At 53.4% G+C, this 23,954-nt stretch overlaps 2 protein-coding genes across 3 annotated transcripts in view; one reads left to right on the plus strand and one right to left on the minus strand.

The window, feature by feature from the left end:
* The first annotated feature begins 1,622 nt into the window (after nt 1–1,622).
* Nucleotides 1,623–19,449, plus strand: Get4 (guided entry of tail-anchored proteins factor 4). 2 transcript variants are annotated; one of them, XM_021640738.2, is made up of 9 exons: nt 1,623–1,937; nt 11,848–11,926; nt 12,233–12,314; nt 12,919–13,068; nt 14,831–14,969; nt 16,447–16,587; nt 16,665–16,740; nt 16,837–16,909; nt 18,384–19,449. In XM_021640738.2, the coding sequence occupies exons 1-9, from the start codon at nt 1,765–1,767 to the stop codon at nt 18,470–18,472; spliced, it is 1,002 nt and encodes a 333-aa protein (XP_021496413.1). In that variant the 5' UTR covers nt 1,623–1,764; the 3' UTR covers nt 18,473–19,449. The 2 variants fall into 2 exon arrangements, with proteins under 2 accessions (XP_021496413.1, XP_060223985.1); XM_060368002.1 differs by having other exon boundaries at nt 12,236–12,314.
* Nucleotides 19,450–21,014: 1,565 nt separating this feature from the next.
* Adap1 (ArfGAP with dual PH domains 1) overlaps nt 21,015–23,954 on the minus strand; it is a 51,886-nt gene continuing 48,946 nt past the window's right edge. Inside the window, exons 7-11 of the mRNA XM_021640718.2 lie at nt 23,763–23,846; nt 23,485–23,547; nt 22,848–22,919; nt 22,407–22,635; nt 21,015–22,193 (exon numbers count right to left, since the gene is read on the minus strand). Coding sequence (XP_021496393.1) covers nt 22,165–22,193; nt 22,407–22,635; nt 22,848–22,919; nt 23,485–23,547; nt 23,763–23,846 — 477 coding nt within the window. The 3' untranslated portion in view covers nt 21,015–22,164. The remainder of the gene's footprint in view (nt 22,194–22,406; nt 22,636–22,847; nt 22,920–23,484; nt 23,548–23,762; nt 23,847–23,954) is intronic.

Below are 23,954 nucleotides of genomic sequence, written 5' to 3' on the forward strand. Positions count from 1 at the left end.
TCTGTGGTCACAAGGCTCTGGGCCTCCGCCTCCAGGGCACCCTGCCACCAGAGCCTGCCAAATATATCTTGGAACATTTTTCATACCTTTTAACCCCTCAGGTTCCTACTGTGTGTACAAAAGTGTCACGCTGATTTAAGCACCTCAGTCACAGGCATTCCTGTTTTCTTTTCTCCTTGCCCCACTTCCAGTCCCCAGAAGAGGTCTCTTCTCTGTGTAACCCTGGCTCTTCTATCTTAAAACTCACTCTCTAGACCAGGCTGGCCCTGAACCCAGATGTGCTTGCCTCTGCCTCCTCAGAGTTGGGATAAAAGATATGCACCACCACTGCCCAGCTTTGTTTTCTTTTATGGAGGAGTCCTATGACCAGGGCTTTGCTCTCCTGACTTCAGGACCTGCTGTTAGATGGGCTCTAAATTTCAGCTAGGAAAGTGGCACTCACCTTTAATCCCAGCACTCAGGAGACAGAAGCAGGTGGATCACTGTGAGTTCAAGGCCAGCCTGGTCTACAGAGCCAAGTTCTAGAAGAGCCAGCCAGAGCAACTTAACAGACCGTGTCTGGGAGGGGAAAAAAATTCCAGAAAGATTTTTGTGACAAACTGTACCACTCCATCTCATCCAGACAAATCCCCAGGTGGCACACTCATGTTGTGATCCCCCTTTGTCACCAACAGGTGTCTGGGTCATCAGGTAGTCTGACCTGGCATTATTGCTGTGCCCCAGTGGCCCTTATGTGGTAGTGTCTGTGGAGCACGGTCTTCCGGAAGGGTGAACATGTACTGACAGAGATCACTCACAGCCCTGTTAACAATCCGTCGCCATGCTTTCAGCATGCTGAGAGTACACGCATAAAGTGCTAGTCTACTTGTGTGCAGGCCCAGAACTACCACAGTAGGGAGCTGAAGCCGGACAGTCCCACATTCAGGGGCCAACTTGAGTAACAGACCCTATCTCTGAGGAAACTGGAGGCTGAGAGTGTAGCTCAGTTACTGAACAAGAACAGAGGGCCCGAATTTGATCTTCAGCATACAAAACCACTATTCAAAGGTCTGTGTAGGGTTCTGTGGCCTGAGTCTTAGATGTTGTCAAATTACTGACGGTGGCCAGCACCCTTGCCCCCAATAATCGTGGCCGGGCGTCCCCTTCATCAACCCAGGCCAGGTCTTGTCTCTGTCATCACAGGTTCTAGCCCAAGCGTGCTTCCCTGTCCCCGGTGTCACTCAGGATGGCTGCCGCCTGAAGGGGCACCCCTCGGGCAGGAGTGAGGCAGGCCAAAGGTCCTACGATTTGTCTGGTTCATCCACGTGCTCGGGGCAGTTTCCGAACAGCAGCCGCCTCATCGCCGTGTCTTCCGGCCAGTTCACCTGCGCAGCCTACGCCGCTGGTCGCATTGTGCTGTGACAGCACTTCCGGGAGCAGCGTGCAGCCCCGCCCAGGACCCCGGCCCCGCCCGCTCCCGCGTGACTACCAGCACGTTCCTCCCCGGATGCGTGGTAGCCTCCGAACCCCGCCCCGTCCGCGTTTCCTGGCCCATGCCCGCAGGGTCCTTCCGAGACCCGCCGGGGGCGTGGCCTCGCGCGGCTCTGGCGGGTCCCGCCGGCCTCCGCAGCTCCGCCCCTGGTCACGTGCGGCCCGCGGTGCGCTCGCCCTCGCGCGGCTCCTCGTGGCCACCGTAGAGGGCGTGCGGCGGCCGCAGGGACGGAAGCCGGGAGGCGCCGCCGACCGCGCCTGCGACAGCGTCAGCTCTGCGCGGAACGCCGGCCCATGGCGGCGGCGGCGGCGGCGGCGGCGGCGGCGGCGATGGCAGAGCAGGAGGGCGCCCGCAACGGCGCCCGCAACCGCGGCGGCGTCCAGCGCGTGGAGGGCAAGCTGCGCGCCAGCGTCGAGAAGGGCGACTACTACGAGGCGCACCAGATGTACCGGACCCTCTTCTTCAGGTGGGCGCGGGCGGTGGCTTGGAGCCGAGGCCCCGCCTCCGCTGCTGCGCATTGGCTGCACCGCGGCGCCCCGCACCCTCATTGGCCCGTGCGGCTGCCCGTCGCGGGTCGGAGCGGGGGCGGCGGGCTTGGACTACTCGGCAGGGCCTCCTCTTCCCCGCCTGGCTTCCCCCTCCTCCTCTCTCGACCTCGCCTTTCTGGGTCCCTGCCTTCCTCGCGGTGCTGTCCTTTCCCCGTCTTCCTTCCCCTTCCCAGGCCTTCTTCCCCAGCGAACTTCTTCTCAGGCCTTGCCTTCCCTGGCCACAGTTTTGTTCCTGGCTTCTCTGTTCTCTTTTAGGCCTCCTTCCTTTTTGCAGGCCTCTCTTCCCGCCATTCCTCCTCTTCTAAGCCCACCCTCTTCCTCGCCTGGCCTTCCCTTCTTCGGAGGACCCCGTTGGTAGTCAGGTCCTGTTCTCAGAGTAGTTTCTCCTGGTCCTCCTTTCTGTGTCCAGTGACTGGAGTGATCAGATACGGACACGGTGGGCCCGCCGGTGTTCCTCATCAGGGTTGCTTCCAGGTTCCTGCCAGTGTGCATCTGCTTCCTGAAATCCCCACTCTGACCCTTATTCCTGATCTCAGGAAAGCAGCATCCCTGCTCCATGGTCACGGTGTGGGTTTGGCCTCTGCGCTCCTCAGACCCACTTTTCGTTTTAATAGGCTTTGTTTATTTTAGGGCAGTTTTAGGTCTACAGTAAAATGAGTGGAAAGTGCTTGTCTTGTGTCTGCATAGAGGCACAATGCTAGTTGCACATTTTTACCCATCACTGTCATCTAGGGCCCACGTGCACTGTGGGACTCCTACAAACACCCCCTCTAGCTTGATCCTGGGGCGGTGTTGTTCTGTGGGCTGGATAAAGCCGCCCGCACAGTGGGTGAGACCTTACACACAGTAGCCTCACTGCCTTGACTCTCTGTGCAGAGCTGAAGATTAATGTCAGTGCTCGGGGACTCTCTGGCTCCTGACTGATACTTGTTTGCTTTTGAGGATAGTTCCCACTTCCTTCCCACATGCCCAGCGTGAGCCTGCCAAGTAGCCAAGTGGACATAGTAGGAAAGGACATGTGATGAAGGCCACATGTGTGAGTAACCAGGCCATCAGGGACCAGCCCTGCAGCATTTCTGTAACCCTGCTCAGTCTAGGGCCTTGGCAGGTGTGGGGTGAACCCTGGCATCCTTGTGTTAAAGACTTCCCGTTTGCTTTACCTTCTGGGCGGCCTGGATTACAAGCTTTAGCTTAGTCACTGACGCTCAGTTTATCAGAGACATTAGTCCTTACTCTAATCACAGGTTACCTGAAGGTCAGCCTGGGGAATCTTCTGTATACTAAACTGGACACTATAAATACAAACCAGTCTGGCTACATCTGGTTTCATCACAGTGTCCTGAGAGGCTTTTTTTTTTTTACTCCCAGTTATCGTGGGGAGGCACTTGCTTTATCCTTTAGTTAAAAATCTGTAGCCAAGTGCGGTGGCACAGACTTTTTTTAATTCCAGTACTCAGGAGGCAAAGGCAGGCATATCTCTATGAGTTGAAGGCCAGGCTGGTCTACCTAGTGAGGTCTAGGACAGCCAAGGCTACACAGAGAAACCCTCGCTTCAAAAGCAATCAAAAGTTTTTCAGGTAGAAGTGACTATTTAATGATTAATACAATAACTGGTTTTAGTTTTGAATTTTTTTTTTATGCTACTGGGAATGGAACCCCTGACCTCTGAGGTACACTACAGCCCTTTTTTAACTTAAAATATTGAGGCAGTGTGCCATCCACTCACTCTGTAGCCACATGGATCTAGAATTTCTGATCCTTCACGCTTAGCTTCGTAAGTAGCTGGGATGACAGGCTTGTGTAAGTCCTTGGGTCAGCTGAATGGTTAGTTTTTTCTGAGTTGAGCTGTCCGTCACTGAACAGCCACCTGGCCCAAGCAAAGGAACAGACACAGCTTTGGACTGCAGGGGTTCCTCTGTATAGCAGGCCAGTCACTGTCTGTGCTTCTGCAACACTCAGGTAGGGTCTTTCCTTTTTGTTTGGTTTTCCTTGAATTTATTTTCTAGATCATGCTGGCCCCAAACTCAATTCGTCTGCCTCTGCCTCCCAAACACTGGGATTAAAGGCATGCACCATCACTGCCTGACTCATTTTTAGATTAATCAATAAAAATGAATCTCCCAGAATACACATGGTTTTGCTTTGAACCAGCCCTGCTGTGATGGAGGACATTCTTGTTGGAGTTATGTGACCAGAAGAGTTCCCTTGGTCCAGGTGAACCAGGGATGGTTCTGCCTCTTCACTGTTTGAGGCCACATGTTACCAGCATACAAGGAGCTGGCCATCAAGAGGACAGGAGCACAATGTGGTACAGGGCCTCAGTACTCATTAAGAGCTTCACTGAACCTCAACTTCCCTGAGCTACTTTAGAAGGAGGAAATTGAGCCCCTCTTTGCACCTGCCTCACCACTGCTGCCCTGGGGATCCAGGCATTCTTTTGGAGTTTCACATCAGCTCAGGGTCATTCCGTGGGGTAGGACTGCTAGAGACATCAGAATGCTCAAAGGCGCTGGTTTTTAAACCTGTGTGTCTTTGCACACACTTGTGAATGTCAGAACAACTTGCAGGAGTTGTGTGTTCTCCTAGAATTGAGCTCAGTTCATCAGTCTTGGTCGCAACCACCCTTACCTGCTAAACTGATTCATCTCACCAGCCCTGGTCTTTCCAGCTTCTCTGACCGGAGAAGTGGTCAGAGAAATTTACATATTTAAAGTGAATATCCCCTCTGCATAGTTTTTTGTTTTGTTTTGTTTTACTTGAAACTCATCTCGGTTGGTGACCGGACGCTCTCTTTCATGCAGTTTGTCTGTTGTTTGGCTCAGTTCTTTCTCGGTTTGGTCAAGGGGTTCTCCGTCTGTTCACTTTCTAGTTCACTAAACGTGTTCTGAGTCTGATCCACATACATCATGACTCCACTACTCAGCCTGTATCTTAGAAAAAGGAGCCCAGTAGTCTACAGAGGTTGGGCCTGGGTGACCTTGGAGCCCCTGGCCTAGCTATTAGCCGTGGCCCTGTTGTGGCAGGCTGGCCCCTGCAGGGCCAGCATCGAGCTTTCCGGCCTCGCTTCTTAGTATCTCGGAAAGCTAGACGCTGTTCGGCTTTTCCTGGCCGGCCGCAGGACTGCCGTGCCATCCTCCAGGGCCCAAGTGTTGGTGGCTGTGTGTGTGGGTGAGGAGCCTTCCTACCTGCAGCCTACCCAGTCCCCCATTACTTTTCACTCCCCGTCCTACAAAGTAGTGGTGTAACACTGTTCCTGGGAAGACACGAACATCCCAGGCAGGGAATGATGACAGACAAAAGTACTGATACCATCAGAGTCCAACTTGGGGAAGCAGTGAGCTGTATTGTAGTTACCTACAGGAATATGGGTGACAGGTTACTTACAGGAGCAGAAATGACTGACAGCTGCATCACCAATCCATCCCAGCATGGTTGACAGTTGACAAAAGCTGGGAACCTGGAGCACACTGCATAGCCTACAGCCAGCTCAGCAGGCTGGAGAATTCCTTTCCAGAGCAGTTGCTCTGAGCCCTTACAGGCAGCTCTTTCAAGCAGCTGGGCTTGTCCAAGAGTCTCAACACTCCGTAAAATTTGTCATGCTTGAGGAGGGAGGGACCTTGTAAAGCTGGTGGGTTTCAGAGTCTTCCTGAAGCTGTGGAGGTGTTTCCTTCCTGGGTTTAAGAAGCTTCCTGCTGGTTAGGAAGTTCCCCCGTCCCCCAAACGTTGCGTTGTCTCCCCTCCTTTAACAGTCTGTGTGTGAGTGCTTCTCCATAGGGTGGAGCACAGCAGGTTCTTCTGGGACCTCTGTGAGTTAGCTCTTGTGACTAGTAATGTTATTTTCCTAAGTCACATAAAATTTTTTTAAAAAGAAAATGTACAGTGTGTGTTGTACATACAATAGCCTTGGGGCTGAGACCACCGAGTTATAGTAGAGAGTCCCTTGTCCTTGGACATGTGTGCTGGCTGAGCATTTTAGGCCAGCCCCTACCCCTCCCTTTGTGTTGTATGCATGTGTGGAGGCCAAATATTGACTTTGGGTTACTCCATCAGTTGCTTTCCACCTCTTTTTTTCTTTCTTTTCTTTTCCTTTTTTTTTTTTTTGAGACAGTCTCTCATTGAACCTAGCCATTGCAAGCTGGGCTGACAGGCCAGCAAGCCCAACACTAGTTACAAGCACACAGAGTCACACCAGTTGTTGGAGTTTTTAAATGTGTTTATTTTGTGTATAGGCATTTTGTCTGCATGAATGTCTGTGCGCCATGTATGCTTGGTCCCCACAGAGGTCCCTGGAACTGGAGTTACAGGTAGCTGTAAGCTGACATTTGGTGCTGTTAATGGAACTGGGTCCTCTGGAAGAGCGGCCAGTGCTCTTAACCACTGAGCCATTTCTGTAGTGCCACCCCCCCCCCCAGCTTTTATTTGGGTGCTGGAGATGTCAGATCTTCACACTTGCTTAGCGTGCCCTTAGCCCATTGCGCCATTTTCCTAGCCCATGGACCAGCTTCTGTCCTCCGATTTCCTCTCGAGCCAACACAGCATGGATCCTGATTTTGGATGTCACACAGGGCGTTGTGCATGTAGCTGAATGCCAAGGAAGGCTGACTACCTTTGTCTCTCATATAGCCTTGGGGTACCCAGCCTGTTTGGTCACCCAGAAAGGATCCCCTTTCCCCCAGCTCCACGAATTTTGTGGTGAGAAATTTATTTTCATTGTTGCCTGAAACTTTTGTCTCTATACACTTTCCTTGACCTTGGAACAGGTAATTTCAGTAAGGTAGGGCATGATCGCTGGGCAGTTCTGATCTCGGGAGTTTGGTGTGTCTTTGAAGGAATACTTCTCTTAATTTCTAGGAGCATTTCTCTTGCTAAGCCCCAGAACTTCTTGAGACTTGTGATGTTTATTTACTTCTTGAGGCTTGTTCATTTACTTCCTGAGTTTTAAGTGTTCTCCCCTCCTCCAGGGAATGTTTCAATTCAGGAAATAGCAACAGGGCATGGCACCCTTTTCTACTGCTGTTAAAGTCTTTCCCAGCCTCCTCTTCCTCCAAGGCTTGCTGAGGCTTGGGGGTTATTTCCCTTTGTTTGTGGTTTTGTTCCTGTGCCACAGCAATTCATCTGAGAAGCTTGATCTGTGATAAGGCTCTATACTACAATCTCACAGTGCCAAAAAGAGACTTCTAAACCAGGCACGGCGGTGTGCGCCTTTAATCCCAGTGCAGGGAGGCAGAGGCCAGTGGAGGGGCCAGCAGTAGTAATCTGTTAGGGAAATAGAAATGTTTAATTTGTCAGGTACGGTCATTACATTTAACAAAGCAATAGCAGTAGTCCTTCCGTAGGGACCGATGACCCTGTTGGCTATGGATTTTTGCCCAGGCTTACATTGAGTTTTGAAAGATTTTAAATCCCATCCAAAAGAGGTTGGTTGCATCCTTAACAGTTGTGTTGCTACTGTACCCATGAGTTCACCTTTCCTGGAATGTTGATACTAAAGCTTTCAGGGTCTATAACCTTTCAGGACAGTAACAGTTCTCCAGCAGCCTCTGCCTTTTGGCATGACACAAAAGCCTATGAGTGGGGAGAGAGTTTTCAGTTGAGTTCTAGCCTTATTGCTCTCTGTCCTGTATCTAAAGCTTGTGCTCTCTAGCTCTCTCTCTCCCACTCCCCTTGAGGCAGGGTTCCTCTGTGTGTCTTTGGCTGTCCTGAACTTGCTTTGTAGGCCAGGCTGGCTTCGAACTCAGAGATCTGCCTGTCTCTGCCTCCTGGGTGCTGGGATTACAGGCCTGAGCCACACGCTTGGCTGCATGTAGTATCTTTAGCAATAGGGACTTAAAACCATCTGGTTCTAGCATGTAGCCTTTATGGTTTGTGGGACCTCTGTGACCAAAAACTTAACAGAAATAGTTCACATCTGGGAGTTCAATTTTCATTTAACAACCTTACTGCTTCTAAGAGTGCCTTTCCCATTCAGGCTGGCTGCCTTTGTTTAAACTCCTTACTTTCTCTGTTTCTTGTTCTAGATTTTCTACCTGTCTGCAAGATGTTTAAAGGCTTAGTTCTGTAGTAAACCTTTTTAGAGAGAGTGGGCAGTTTCTTTGGATGTGCATAGCCACCCATTCCAAATAACCATCTATGGTCTTCAGCAGCTAAGACAATCCTGAAAGAGTTGATAACAACCCCAGACCAGCAGGCAAGATCTCATAACTTCTGTCAGTTGTTCTGTCACAAGAGGAACATGGGGGATAACAGTCCAGGACCGTGGTTGGGGACAGCACCCCAGGTGGCCCTCCAGAAGCTGCAGGCATTTTCCATGAACCATCTGACCTCAAGGTGGGCTGCTACTGCTCCAGGCCCGCTGGGCATCTCTGCTCCTGGTGTCAGGCAGGTGAGCACTGATTGCCTTGGCTCGGGCCCAAGGGAGGCAGGAACCTCCCATGGCTTGCCTCTGGACCTGGCTCTTTGGGTCTTATAGGCTGCAGACCACTACTGCTGAAAGGGTTCCCAGTCTGAGCAAACAATCTTGATCCCAGTATGCTTTGCTCACTGCTCACTCTTTTCTTACCTGAACTGTTTTAGCATTGACATCTGTGGACTGTTGCTCAGGTTTTGAAGCCTCTGAGAAGCTCACTAGCACGGCACTTGACTGTTAATATTTTTTCCCAGTAACTCCAGTTCCACACAGATCTTGGCACATTTGTCTTTGTGTGGCCTGGGCACACCCTTTTGTTGTCTTCACTCTTCTTTTCATCCTCTTTGATTGCTTTGCCATTTTCTGAACCTGGTTTCCATGCCTTTAATGTCTGCCAGAGCTTCTACCTCATGAAGATTACATCTCACCATGGGGCTAGCAAAATCCCATCCCAGTCCATGCTTCCTGCTCAGTCAACCTCTCCTGGCTCTCCTGTACCACACTTGTGTCTGACTTACTGGACTGAGCACCAACACCGTGTTTCTTGTGCAGTGTACCAGTAATGTTTATTTTCTCTGTTCTCTTCCAGTCCCTGATACATTTATGGGGACCTCAGCCAGAATAACCCAAGAGTGGTGGCTTTACAAGCCTGCACACCAGGCTTGATTTCCCTCCTGTTGCTTCAGGTTGTGCAGTCTTTGTCTCCAGGAGTGGCAGATAATTGTATTACCTAGTGTCTCTGCTTCCATTGAACTCAGATTGATCTCATCAGTCCATGTATTCTACAGCCTCAGGAGCTGTGACAGGCCCTTTGACTATGTGTTTAAGTCTTTCCCAGGTAGCAGTTTGGATGCTGAGTGCTTCCTGATTGTTGTAGTTTTTAGTCCATCTGCTTGTTGAATCATGGACTTTGCCTTTTAAAGGTTGTACTTGTAAGGTCTCTTGTGTAACTTCTATATTCTCTTCCACCTCAATCTTGGTTTCTTCCCATGGATTTTAGGGTTTTACTCTTATTCTCACTTTCCTCTACCTTTTCCTCAAGTACTGACAGCTAGTAAGTGGAAAACCCTGTGTCTGATTGTTGTTTTTGAATGAAATGGTATGGCCTAACAAATGTTTATTATTAAGCTATAATTATTGTGGTGGTATTATTAACCCACTATCACAAATCAAATTAAACACTGACACCTGTTAGATTTTATAATTGCCTTAAAGCAGAACACCTTGGACTGGGCATATAATTCGATCTGCGCTATCAATCTCACCATTCACCTCCCAGCCCCCCATCCAATCCTCCTTAACAATCCACATCTGGTCTATCATCCGTCCATACTCTTATAAATCCTTGCTTGTGTTCTTCATCTGGGCCTTTCTACACCATCGTTGGAGTCCTTCCTTTTGGTCCACATGGTTTCTTTTCCATGCTAACCTATCATGGTATATTCCCTCCTCCTCCTCTCTTCCCATCTGTCTGTCCATTTCCCATGATTCTTCCGTTCCTAAAACTCTAAGCCACGCCTACCCCATTCTGCTCTGCCCAGGTTTTTAGGCCTTTAATCAATCAATCAGGTATAATGTCTTGGGCAGGTTTACACAAGAATAGGTCTATGCAGTCAGTAACCAGATCTTGAGAGCCAGTAATTAGCATCAAAATGCAAGCATTAGACCAGCCCCCAACATCTGGTACTACCACTTGCTCCTGCGCATACTGCCTGCAAGGATTGTGATGAATTCTCTAGTCCATCAGTAGTTGGGATGACATTCTACACCAAGTAGAAGATGGCCACCAGTGAGTCCTCCTAGGAATGCTCCACTTTCAGATAGCTTGGCCTTGGTTGCATATCTTATCACTCATGGCTGGGAGCATCTACCTACCACTCCAACAAGGAGATTCTCCATTCCATCCCACATGGAGAAAGGAGAACATATTGCGATTGCCTTTATAGATTTTCCATCCTCACATGGATCACCACCCATGTTGGGCCATGAAACCACTCCTCCTCAACTCATTGGTTCTGTGAGTTCCTGTGTTGTTGTGTACTGCCCAATTCATGAACCCCAAAAGACCAGGAATAAACAGACTCCGCTGTAAATACATGAGGTTCTTTTTATTGTAAATTACAAGCTGCAATTTGGGCCCACACACCCCCACCGCCGAAGCGGTGGGAGCTGAGTGCTTGTGCCCAGGTTAGTTGGGTCATTTAAAGATTCTGGTCCATCCTAGCATGCCCAAGGCAGAGGCAATTCCTGCCTGGCAAGCATCTATTGGTCAAAATGCTACATTTTTAATCCATTGGCTATAGGAAGGTTCCCAGGCCATTAATAATCTGGTGTCCCTCCCTAGGGGGATGGTCCAGTTTTCTAGCAACTGTATCTCTAGTGGGTGGGGAAAGAATGCAGTAAGGCTGTCCTTCCCCTTAGGGCATTACTGGACTTCTCCACCCACCTACTTCCGGTCTTAATAAATAGCTGCTAATTCATCTTTTGGTCTCTCAGTGTGACCCTTTCTACAGAGAACATGAACAGACACCTATTCACCCCAGATAGGTCACTGCCAATAGACCAAAGAAATGATTAAACCCACTTCGAGCTTACTGAGCCGGTGAGTTCATGAACCATGAGTTACAGAACCATGGGTGACTCAAAGGCAGCTTCATCATTGGGGTTCCCTGAATAGCTTTCAGTTTGTGGCTGGGCCTCTTCACCAGTTGTTCAGATAACCTCACGTAGAGGCTGTGTGAGGTGTGTAAGTTTCAGAAGCCGAGTAAGCCTTACATGCTTACTCCTCTCGGAGCCATCCATTCTGATGATGCCACATCATCCAGGCTTGCCTGCGCTGTTAATGCTCTGTATCGTTATCTTTGTCCGTGGGGCCCGGGCTGTGTTCTTGGGTGATGGGGTGAGGCGCCCAGTGGCCTGTTCTTCATCAGATGATGCAGTACGTAGGTTATGTGGAGGGTGCTGATTGAAGTTGGGCCAGCTAGGCCTGGGCAGAGTTGCTGCAGTCATCATGATCAGCATCTTCAGCGGTCTATCCTCTTGTCCCCACATGTAGACCCACCCTTCTGTTTTGAGATAGACAGTGCCCATCTCCCCTGCCCCACCATGGAAGTTGCACTGGCTTCTGCCTGGGTTACTTGTTGGAGTGGCACCCTGGGGTGGAGGGTGCCCTGTATGCTCAGGCGGGTGCGCTGCTCCTGGGCCCTGTGTCTCCAGAGCCTTCCGTACAGCTGCTGTCTAGAGTAGCTGGCTGGGGCATACTCAGAAGCAGTGTTCTGATAAATTTTGTTTAAGCATTTATAGCCACCCCAGGCAGGACCAGCAGGCATATACAAAGAAAGCACATCTGTAAGCATCTGCATGGCACATGGCTGGGTTTTCTACTCACTCATGGCTGGGTTTCCCTCTTTCCCTGTGTGCAGATACATGTCCCAAAGCAAGCATGCAGAGGCCCGAGAGCTCATGTACTCAGGAGCATTGCTCTTCTTCAGTCATGGCCAAGTAAGTGCTGCCAGGATGGCGGGGGGGGGGCTATCAAGCTGTTCTGGGCCCTGGCCGTCGGTGGCCTAGAGTCTCAGTCTCCATGGCTGTTGCTGTGGGACTTTGTGCCTGGAGCTCTGGGCTTGGCGCTCCATATTTGCCAGTTGCCAGTGACCCTGCCCCGTTGCTCCTTGGCCAGACAGTGTCCCCAGCTGTGTGTTTGCAGGCTGCCATCTGCAGAGCCTGCAGCCACGTGCTTTACCTGGACTCTCCCGAAGGGTGGGCCCCTGTTGTTGACCATGGATTTGTACATTGGTTGTTCTGCAGCAGAACAGTGCGGCTGACCTATCCATGCTGGTCCTCGAATCCCTGGAGAAGGCTGAGGTGGACGTCGCCGATGAGCTGTTGGGTGAGGACGCTACACTGCGTGATGCATTGCACAGTAGCCTGTCAACAGGGGTTTCCGTGACTGGTCTTCTGCAGAGCCCCCTCGCCGCCTCCAGTCCCTTGGTGGGGCGGGGGTTGGGCTCTGTACTTCAGGACTGCTTATGCCGTGGGAGGTCACACTGGCCATATCCAGTTGAGTTCACAGACACATGTTATGGACCTGTTGGCAACTAATCCCACTGAGCCAACGTGTGGCTGCTAGAGCCCTTCCTGAAAACGGTCTGTGGCCTTTGCTGCTCTCAACTAGAGCCGTCCTGCCGCTCCAAGACTGCTCCCACAGAGCTGCCTCCCCGCAGGCCCACCTACATCAACAAAGTCAGAAGAGCAGTAGGCAAGCCAGCCGGGGGAGGCCCCAGACCTGGGTGGTGCATGCGGGCCACTCCAGTGGTCTGGGCTTTCTTTTGGCATTACATAACTGGGGAGGACTGAGACAGGTCTGACTATTGTAGCCCAGGCTGTCTTAAACACACAGTACTATTCCTGCCTCTTCACAGAGGGCTGTATTTTTGTTGACATGTAACACCTCTTATGTGCTTTTGGTAAGGGTCTGATTCTGTCATTTGCAGAAAATCTGGCTAAAGTGTTCAGTTTGATGGATCCAAATTCTCCTGAGCGAGTAGCTTTTGTGTCCAGAGCCCTGAAGTGGTCCAGTGGAGGGTCCGGGAAACTGGGCCATCCTCGGCTCCACCAGCTGCTGGCCCTCACGCTGTGGAAAGGTAGGCATGGGATCCTGCTTGCCAGTAGCTGCATCCTCTGTGTAGCTGCCTAGTGATAACAGGGAGAAGCCCTGGGGAAAGTGCATCAGCCTGTCTTTCAGCAAGCCAGTTCCAACATTTCTGCTTTGGTAGATCGGCCCTGGGTGGAACCGCCACAGCTCATAAGAAGCCCCGAGTGGTGCTCTCTTCTTTCCAGTCACTGTCCTGGTTCTTCCACCTGGTCACATGCTGCTCCTCCCAGAGCCTCCCCTTCCTCCTCCTTCCTCAGTGGGCCTCCACACCTTACCCTTTGGTGGCTCCCTGCCTTGTAGTTCTCTTGGTGTTTATCTCAGTTTGGGGGTGAGCTTTTGTTAGATTATTTGGCCATGGAGTGGATTGCAGGTGTGTCTGGTCTTTTTAGCTCTTGAGTTTGGCTTGAGCATAAAGACACATGCTTGGTGAATGTCTGCTGGGACCTGAACAGCTCCTGTTCCCGGCCCAGTGGCATTTCTGGCCAAGGGTCTGTTCCCTGTGAGGGTCGCGTTTTTGCTACAGCTCTCTTGATGGTGGGCTATGCCTAATGGAGCTTGTGTGAGAGGAGGAGATGCTTAGAAGTGCACAGTGACCTGTGTTACACAAACACCAGCCTTTGTGCCTCAAGAATTCCAAAGGTTTGAGCCAGACATAATGCTATCCAGAGTTGACTATAGACTAGTTCTGTGAGCAAGACCAGCTGCTGCCTCCCTCTGGCTGTGGCCATGCTAATCACAGGACGTACCTGTTCATATTATTTGTGTCCAGAATGTCACCCCCATGGCAGATGTACTGGACATCCTGTGGGCTTACACTACCTCCTCTTTCCTTCCTCCTGGGCACTGTGCACCCTGCCTTCACTCCAGAGCCACAGTTAGAACAATCAGGACTTTGTAAAGTGAAAAGATCAGAAAGTTCAGGGAAACTCAGAGGAAACCCCAGCCCCAGTGTGTGCTTCAGAGCTCTGCCTTCCTCTTGAGGGCTGTTCTGTCCTTCAGCTAAGGGCAAGCTGCCTGTCACTCGTGGGTCACTGACATCTTCACACAGCACGTGTCTGGTACATGGTCTGGGGACATGAACCAGGAACTAAGACAGGAACATGCAGGCCTGGAAATGAGGGTCTACCTTAATCATTGCTCGCTCTCTCTCTCTCAGTCAGCAAAAATCTCTGTGCAGAAAAGGCCTTTGAGAGTGGGTCGGGGGCTGGGGACCTGAGTTGTTGGTGTTGAGGGGCCTGTTTCCTCCTTACTGCTGTCAAGGCTCCAGAGGCAGAAGGAATCCCAGGTTCCTCTTTGATGTTCACTCAGGATTCCCAGCATGCTCTACTATTAGGGTTTTGGTGTGAAAAGTGCTAGGTGGGTTTCTGCATTTAAACATAGCAGGCATTGGTGCTCTTCACTGTGTGCAAAGGCATCTCCCTCAGCCAGGACCCAGTTAGAAGGTCAGAAGCAGTAACTCACCTGCATACAAGCCTTAAGCAGACACAGCAGCTTCACACACTTAGAACAGGGAGAAAGGAAGGAGCTTGGGTGACCATGCTCATTGAGCTGTTTGATGTTGGGTCTCTGAGCACAAGGAAGCTGGCAGCAGGTTGGGGGACAGCAGCTGTGCAGATGGCTAGCTCATTCTGGGATCACTGGCCCAGCAAAGGCAGCTGTGTGCCCAGGACAGATGGGTAGGAGCAGGGAAGGAGTGGGTGGCCCTGTGTGCCCTGTGGTCAGGTGTGCCCATCTCCTCTTTCCCTTCACAGAGCAAAACTACTGTGAATCTCGGTATCACTTTCTGCACTCCACCGACGGCGAGGGCTGTGCCAACATGCTGGTCGAGTACTCCACCGCCCGAGGCTTCCGAAGTGAGGTGGACATGTTCGTGGCTCAGGCTGTGCTACAGTGAGTGCTCTGAGGACTCTGGGACCTTTGCAGCTCACAACCTGGAGCAGAGAAGCCTTGAGCGGCTGCCTTGTCCTCAGGCTGCGCAGTGCTAGGCGGGGAGCCATAGGCCCAAGGCCGGCAGCCAGTCCTTTCCCGGGAGCGCCACGGTTGCCCTGTCACCCACCCTGCTGAGGAGTCTGCAGCTTTGGGTTTGCCGTCCCCCTGGAGGACTGAGGCACAGCCGCGGCTGGTGGGGGCTCCATCTCCACCTGCGTCAGGAAGGCACATATGTTTGACTTTGAAGCCTGGGGGTTTAATTACATACTTACCTGCTTACTTATTGTGTGCAGAGTGGGAGTTGTAGGGACACTTGCTGTGTTGTGCATGTGTAAAGGTCAGAGGGCAGCTTTTGGAGTCCTCTCCCTCCACCGTGCTGGTCCTGGGACCGAGCTCATCATTGACTTGATGGCAAGCACCTTACCTACTGAGTCATCTTACCTGCTTTTCAGGCCTCCACCTCTCCTCCCTAAGGAACAGTCCTCTCCTGTGGTCATCCACGCATACGCCTTCCTGTGTGGGCAGTGGCAGGAGAGTGCGCTGTGGGTACTCAGAGTGCTTTCTTTTTTTTTTTTTCTTTTTTTTTATACAAGTTCTCATGATAAAGCCCAGGCTGGCCTCAAACTTAGAGCAGTTCTCCTGCTTCAGCCCTCTTGAGTGCCAGAATCGCAGGCACACAGCAGCACAACCAGTTGTGATTTTGTTGTGGTGGTGGGATATTTTGGGTTTTCTTTTTTCAAGATAGGGTTTTTCAGTGTAGCCTTGGCTGTCCTGGACTGCTTTGTAGACCAGGCTGTCCCCGAGCTCAGAGAGATCCACCTATCTCTGCCTCCCTGAAGTGATGGGATCACAGGTGTGTGCCCAGCTGCCAGTTGTGGTTTTGGAAAAAGGAATTATGTAACACCTCAAGCTCTCCAGCCTGGCTGTGGGTGTGTACTGTCGCTGTTGTCTCCCACTGGCAGACTATGGGCCATTTTTTTTTTTCTTGGCAGATTTAGGGCTGCTGGTACAGAATTCTTGGCAGAGGCCAAGGCTGCCCAGAGCCCAGCACAGCATCAGGGTCAGCGGGCTGTTTCCTACCCAGCCCTCTGCACCATGTGCTTCTTTGACAGATGCAGACAGGTGTGGAGAAAGCAGAGGCCATAGCGGAGACGTGAGCACCCACCTAGCCCCTGTTTCCCAGCTCTGTTGACCTTCTGAGAGTTAATCCCTTCACCAGTGTGTGGAAGGATCCATGCCCTGTGGGGGACAGCCCCCAGGACTCAGCCTGGCCTCCCAGTTGCCCTGACGTCCATTGGGCTCGTGGAGACAGCAGCTGTCCAGGCAAAGTTGGGTGCTGCTGTCAGGCAAGATCTTGGCTGTTGTATTGGCCTCTTGTGGGCCTCTGTGCAAGCCCGCGTCTGCCTGTGGGACTCACTCTGGGTGTTCTTGCGTGCAGGTTTCTCTGTTTGAAAAACAAGAACAGCGCGCTGGTGGTGTTCACTACGTACACACAGAAGCACCCGTCCATCGAGGACGGGCCGCCCTTTGTCCAACCCCTGCTCAATTTCATCTGGTTTCTGCTGCTGGCTGTGGACGGGTGAGTCCATCTGGGTGATAGGTGTGTGTCTGTGGCCCCCAGATAGCACTGGGAGTCATCCCTGGCTCTTGTTGCAGTGGCAAGCTGGCTGTGTTCACAGTGCTGTGCGAACAGTACCAGCCGTCCTTGCGGAGGGACCCCATGTACAACGAGGTGAGGCTCCCCGCCTGGGCAGTGGCTGGGAGGAGGGGGAGGCAGCCCCAGCCGGGGCCTGCGCTCACCCGCTGACCTCTGCCCTGCTTCCTACAGTACCTCGACAGGATCGGACAGCTCTTCTTCGGTGTGCCGCCAAAGCAGACGTCCTCCTATGGAGGCTTGCTAGGTGAGCCGTGTGGTCTGGGTCCCGGCAGGTGGCTCCCCTCAGGTCTTTCTGCCATGTTCCTAGGTTGCCCATGTGGACACAGGTTTCTGACCTTGTTGAAGTCTGACTCTGTAGCTCAGGTTGTTCACTGGCTGGGTCTGAACTCCAAATATGAGCCCCTCTTCACCAAGGCAGGGCCAGTGTGCTGGAGTTCTCTGCATTTGAAGTGTCTCATTTTCTATTTTCTGGTGCTGGAGACTCAGGAGGTCCTTGAACTCACTAGACAAGTTTTTTACCACTGACCTGCAGCTCCCTAGCCCTTCTAGTTTCATGTTTTTTTTGGTTTGGTTTTGTATTATTGTTTTTTTGGGGGGCCCTGTTTGTTGGGGTTTTTTTGAGATAGGGTTTCTCGGTGTACTAGCTTCCCTGGAACTGGCTCTGGTGAGCAGGCGGCCTCAGCCTCCTGAATGCTGGGCTTATGCCGCCTTGCCCAGCTGTAGTTGGTTTGCTTTTGTTTGGCTTTGAGACAAGGTCATTACCTGTAACTTGTGTTAGCCTCAAGCTCACCTGGACCCTCTGGCCTCGGCCTCCCAGGTTCTGAGTCTTGCTGTGAGCTTTCCTTCTGATGTTTCTCTTGAGCTCATTGCCTGTGGAGGGTATGAGCAGGGCTCAGCTGTCTCCATCGGGGGGCCAGCGAGCGCTACTGCTTTCCGCCTGAGCCCTCGGTGGCCTGAGCACCTGAGGGCTCGGCATTCCCGAAAGCATGTGCACATACCTCAGTGTGGAGTAGCAATCCAAGGTTGTCAGGACGTGTGCTTGTCATCCCACAGAGCTTTAAAGCCAGCAGCTCCCCCTCCCTGCAGAATGGTTACTGGGTTCCCCAGGGGCCACAGGAACAGGCAGAGGGGTACAGGCAGAGGACAATCTACATTTCCATACTCAAGCAGCCTGGCAGAACGCCCACTGGCTCTGCCACTCTCAGGGATAAGAGAATTTTGGGGTCAGGGTTGGCATGTGAGTGGTCCCTGTAAGTCCCACGTGTTTTGAGTTTTCACACAGGAGATGCAGACAGGCTACTCTGAGCATCTCAGGTGTGGCCTTGAGGCTCTGGTCCAAATGCTGTGCAGCTTTCTCTGGACTCCATGGGACTTGGGCTGCTCCCTCATGACTACCAGATTCAACTGCTGGTTCAGGGTCTGGTTTGCCCCATCACTGGTTATCAGGGGTATTCCTAGTATGGCTTTCAAAAGTGTAGCCAGCTGCGCCTCCGGGCTCTTCTTCCTGCAAGGCATGGCAACCTTGGCATGAAGCTTCTCTGGGAAGGTAGAGCTTCCAGAGCAGCACCATCTGGGCATTGACCGCACATGGCTAGGTGTGTCTTGATCTCGGGAACCCATGAGTGTGGTGAGCTGGGCAGTGGGCTCCCTGGGGAGGCAGGCTTCCAGGGCAGCACTGCCTCTGTGTATAACCGTCACTGGCCGGTGTCTCCCTCTAGGGAACCTGCTGAGCAGCCTCATGGGCTCCTCGGAGCAGGAGGAGGGGGAAGAGAGCCAGGACGACAGCAGCCCCATCGAGCTGGACTGAAGCTCCCTGGCCAGCGTGGAGATGCCCATGGCTGGCACCGCTGGGACGGATTCAGTGCCAGCCTGGGCACGAGGCCCCTTACCAGTGGGCTTCTGCTCTGCGGCTGGAGGGGCCGCCTGTGCAGATTCTGTCCCTATTTATCTATGGTGGTTGAAGGCTGTGTGGCCAGGACCGAGAGCAAGGCCCAGCTCCTGCTGGCCAACCGTGTTCCTTCAGATCACCCACAATAAAGCGCAGGCCTTGCTGCAGCACCCCGCTGCCGTCCTTGTCTCTGGTTCCTTGGGGAGGGCTGCAGGGTGACACAGCAGCCTGGGTCAGTGACTGGTAACCCTTCTCCTGTGTCCAGTGCAGCCATGGCACGCCGCTGCCGTGAGCCAGGCAGGATCCTGCATCCCTCAGACAAGAGCGGCTTTCTCGTCTGTTTCATTTTTGTTTGGACACAGAGTTTTGCAATCATGGTGTGCTTCCCAGGGACAGAGCACGTGTGCTGTGGTGGCCAGGCTCCTTGGAGGTCGAAAGCAGCTGGCTCCGACGAGGCCTCTTGGTGCATGGGGTGTGGCCCCTGCTGTAGTCAGTGGCTCCTTTGTTCAGGCTGCAGCCATGCTGGTCCCATGAGCCCTGTGCTGCTGCTCCAGAGATGTTTTAAAGGGTGCCGTAGGGTTTCATGTCCTTCATGTTGCAGTATTTATTTTTACTGGGTGAGGGATTTTTCAGCCTAACGTTTTAGGACTTAACCAAATAACCAGTCCAGGAATGAGCAACCCCATCCATTACCACAGATAATATCCACACTACCACCAGTCTGATTATAAAGGGAGACACTTTATTTTTTCACAATTAAATAAGAGTTGTAGATTAATACTCCTCTATCTTGCATGGGAAGGAGGGAAATACGCGTTATTTACTGTAAAAAAAAAATGGAATTTAAAGGAAGGCTTGTGTCACCTGTTGACTATAAATAAATCCTTTCTACTGGGCTTTGCAGTAGTCCTTTCTGGGTGAGCTTTGGGTCGGGCATGGGGCTGGCTTTGGGTTTGGCAATCAGCCCCCACCTATGGGTGCAGAGGCCTGGGGCAGGGCGGGAGTGTGTTCAGACTGGACCTGGCAGGCTGGAGAGGAAGCACAGCCCATGCTGCCGGTGCCATTTCTCTGTGCCTGCCAGCCGCCGTGTTGGCGCCAGCAGTGTCCAGGTTCATGGTTGGGATTTAGAAATGAATCGCTCTCTTGAAATCACCTCCACTATGGTGTATGTCTCCGCCTCAGGGAGCAGAAGAGGTGACTTTGGTGCATCGGGGTGCTCAGTACAGGGGTAACAGAAATAGGGAGTCCCCAGAGAAGTGAGACATAGTTGGGCATGGTCACAGGAACTCTGGGTACAGAGCTGCCCTGGTTCAGCTGTGACACTTGCTTCAGAATCATGAATGGGAGCCCTATGGTCTATGTATTTTGGAACAACAGAATTCAGATTTTGTGTATGTGTAAGGCTGGCCAAGATTAGCCCTCATTGAGTCGAGAGGAGAGCAGACATTTGTGTAGGGACGTGAGAAATGCATGGTACCCTCCTCGCAGTGTCGCTTACACCCCACCGTGCCTCTGCAACGCACTACCCCCGTTACATCCTATTCCTCAGGGTTTCATGGCAGCAGCTTCCTATGCCATCTGCATGCCTATCATTGTCAGGTGCAATGTCCTCGTCCTCAGCCCTTGTCCAGCCTGGGTCCTTGGCTGAGCTGTGCCCCCCGTCATCCCTTGTTGACAGATGTCCAAGGAAGGGTACAGCAGCTTTTCTTGAGTTGCCAGTCTCCCGCCTCGTAAACAGTCATCCCCATTCGGTGGTTACTTGGACGAATGTCAAGGTGGCCACTGTTGTTAGTATACACCTGGGTCTAAATGCAGAACTCGGGCATGCTCGTCAGTGAGGTGATGCTGCTAACCTGATGGTCCTAGTGAGGGCAAGGGGGGGACCCTGGCCAGCCTGGAAGCCCCTGCCTCTCCACAGCCGTGGCAGTGGGAAAGGGGCTTGTGTTGTGGCTCAGAATGCTTGCCCAGTATGTTCAGGGCCCAGTTCCACGTGCAAACTCAATGGGTACACACCTGGGCCTAGCATGCTGGACTGGAGCAGACTTGGCCAGAGACGTCTGCTGGGCTGAGCATTCCCGGAAGCTGAGTGACTGCGCACTAGGCAGGAGTGTGCCGACGAGGGCCCTGTCACAGTGCACCAAGGCTGGCGGGTGTGAGCAGGGGGTCTAGGGGCGAATCTCAGGAGTGTGGGCTGTGGTGGGGGACCTTGGTACTGCTAGGGTTGGATGGTCCAGGGCTGGGCCTTCCTGCAACAAGCACGTGTGTGCACGCGCACACACACACACACCGCATGGCAGTTGGGCACTGATGGGGCACAGGTTGCAGTCTGGCCGGCTCTGTCTCAGGCCTGACACGAAAATGACATGGTTCTTCTCATGTTCCTCACTGCCCAGAGGGAAGCTGTCAGGACAGAGGAGTTACCAGCCCCCTGCTCCCCACTTTAGCCACCAACACACAAAAGGAACAACGCCAGAGCCACACTTTATTCTGGGAGACATGACACAGGGCAGCCAAAGCCCAGCTGAGGACCCCTCCCCCCGCTCCCCGGGGCGCAGCTTTGCCAAGGGCCAGGGTGCTCATAGATATGTCCCCCAATGCTCCCCAGCTGTCCAGCGGCCAGGACCTGCCCTTTGTGGATCCCATAGAAGGGAGCCCATCTGTTGGGGTGGCCAGAGGGCAGCAGGGGAAAATAAATACAGGTGGCTTTAACTACTGGCCTGCCAGCAGCGATCAGGGCTGGGGCAGCCACCTCCTGGTCTGGGCTCCCATTTATCAAGGGCTCTAAGACTGTGAGGTCAGGGCCAGAGGGCATGGGTTACAAAGCGGGGACAGCACCGAGCTGGGCGAGCTGGGCACCCAAAGCAGATGGGAGGGGGGCCTCCCTAGCTCCCAAGGAAAGCGCTGCTGGGCTGCATGCACTGCACCCTGCAGGCTCCCTCCCGCCTGCCCCAGCAGGCCACACCGAGGGCACCGGAGGCCTCAGGCAGGCGGACCCAGGTCCTTTGCACAGTTCTCTTGGAAAAAAAAAATAAAACAAAAACCTGTCCCGATGCCCCCGCTGGGTCAGCTCTAGGGGAAGGAGAGCTGACCCTTGACCCTTGATCCCTGACTGACACACAGCAGGTGCTCAATAAATACTTGAGGTGGGGAAGGGAAAAGGGAGGCATGCGGCCCTTCCCGGTGTGAGTCTCCCCCGGAAGCCAGGCCAGCCCGCTGCCTGTTGTTCGTGGCTGTCCATGGCTGTCTGCAGCAGCCCAGCACCAGGTCCTGCCCTGAGGCCAAGAGCCCCTCAGGCCAGGAGAGTTAGTAGGGTCCTGCTCAAGCTGGGAGGCAGGGCTTCCAGCAGCTGGAAGGTAGGTGAGTTGGCTGGACGTGGCTGGGAGCAGCATGACCGGGCCAGGGGCAGCGGAGGCCTAGAACCAAGTCTGCCTTCAGCATTAATGAGGTTCAGAAGAAATGTCTGTCCAGTGGACCTGCCTGAGCCCTACCTGGCTGTGCCTGGGCCACACCAAGGAACAGGGTGTGGACCAGGAGTCTGGGCTCCCCTCCTGTCCAGCACTGCCTCTGCAGCCACATGAGTGCAGAATCCTGGGGCCTCCGGGCTCTCTTCCTTAGGGTTTATGCTTGAAGTGGGCTTCCACTAGAAACAGGAACGGTCCAGGTCCAACCTTGGTGCTGCCAGCTCACTCAGCCTCCCTCCCTCCACATCCCATGGCTTTCCCCGCCACAGCCTTCCCAGGGCTCCTGACCAGCAGCAGGAATCTGCCTGCCCAGGGTGCATGCACACACAGCCATACCTCACTAAGGGGCCTTCCCCCATGACCCCAGCCCACCCTGCCCTCTGCCCCGTCACCTGCATACTCCTGAGGCAGCATGGGCCTGTCCACCACTTTCTGGAAGGCCGCAATCCACTCCCTCTGGTCTGACTCCGTCTCACAGGTGAACAGGAATTTGCGGTCAGGGGTGACAATGGTAATGCCATGGGGCCAATGGTGGCCCTGGGTAGATGGCGGGAGGCCCTCCAGCACCGTGTAGCCACTTTCCTTGCTGCCAATGAAGACTTCCCCTCGGGCAAAGGCGTCCTGTGGGCGAGAGGAGGCTGAGGCATGATGGGGAGCCCCTCCCCCTCTCCTATCCTTGCTGCTTCCTTGCAAGCCTAGCCAGCTAAGCCCCCCCACCCCGCCTCCTCCCCACCAATATCCAGGACCCTGAGGAATCCTAGCCCCATTCCCTCACCAATCAGCCCCTGAACAGGTCTGGGGTGGGGAGGGGTCTGTGGGCAGGCCTTGCTTACCAGGGGGTCTTTGAAGTACATGAGTCTCCGATCATCCATGGTGAACCAGCGCTTCCGGAAGCCTTCTGTCTGCTGGGGGTCAGAGAGGAGGAGGAGCAGTCAGTAGGTCCAAAGGAGTACATGTGCCCCAGCTAACCACCATTCAGCACCCAGTGGGCAGGGTTTCACAGGGCACCAATCCGGCCAGCCAGCATGAGGAGGCCTGGCTGTGCCCAAGACCCAGGTTGGGCTCCAGACCTGGAAGGCAGGATTCCACCTCTATGCTGCAAAGCAAATGTGAAAGTCCCTGCTGAAGAGGGGCCTGAGGCAGGAGGCTCAGGCTGACCCAAGCCCCAGTACCTGCAACCAGATCACTAGCCTGGATCTTGGGTCCGCATCCTAGCCATGGAGCACAGACAAGGGCCCTCAAGGACCATCCTCAAGCTCAAGGCCATAGGACAACATGGCCAGCCCCAGGATACTTGGGGTACACCTGGGAAAGGCGTGGCACTCCATCTGTGCCCAGTGAGTCCAGTGATTCCCAAGCCCTTGGGAGCCACCCAGCCTGACCCCAGGCACTACCCATCCCCCACCCCAGACAGACGGAAGAAAGATGGCTGACCTTGAACAGGTCCGGAAGCATGCTGCTCTCACCTACCTTGGGCCCCGTCTTCTCCATGTAGCCTTCCTTTAGATAGTTCCTAGAGAGCTTGGGCACCAGCTGAGGCAGAACAGATGGTGGTGAGGCCCACCCTGTGCCATCCCCTAGACTGTGCACCCAGCGTGGCACGGTCCCCTGAGGCTCACTTCCAACCCCAGAAAGAAAAGCTGCACTCGGCCTTGGAGCCTTTCTAGGGGCCAGTCTACGCCCTTGGGCAGCCCTGTGACCCACCCCAGATGGCTGCCTCCCCACTCCCTGCCCAGCAGGTGACTCACGTCTGCATCGCTGGCTCCTGGGAAGGCCACCTGCAGGTAATGGAAGCGGGCCGCTCGCAGCGCGTTGAACCAGTCCACAATCTCCTGAAGGCCGAAGTGGTGGTGAGTGGTGGCTCCCGAGCCTCTCCTCCACAGAGCCCCTAAGCTGGGCTGCCGCCCTGAGCAGCCTCACTGAAGGATGGGACACACTCC

Source organism: Meriones unguiculatus, chromosome 15, assembly GCF_030254825.1.
Source record: "Meriones unguiculatus strain TT.TT164.6M chromosome 15, Bangor_MerUng_6.1, whole genome shotgun sequence".
Lineage (NCBI taxonomy): Eukaryota > Metazoa > Chordata > Mammalia > Rodentia > Muridae > Meriones > Meriones unguiculatus.

Bases quoted from the DNA above. Each gene is read 5' to 3' on its own strand.
- Get4 (XM_021640738.2), top strand. From the start codon at position 1,765: ATGGCGGCGGCGGCGGCGGCGGCGGCGGCGGCGGCGATGGCAGAGCAG. The intron at 16,588-16,664 runs GTGAGTCCATCT...CTCTTGTTGCAG, and splicing joins CTGCTGCTGGCTGTGGACGG to TGGCAAGCTGGCTGTGTTCA. The intron at 16,910-18,383 runs GTGAGCCGTGTG...GTCTCCCTCTAG, and splicing joins CTCCTATGGAGGCTTGCTAG to GGAACCTGCTGAGCAGCCTC.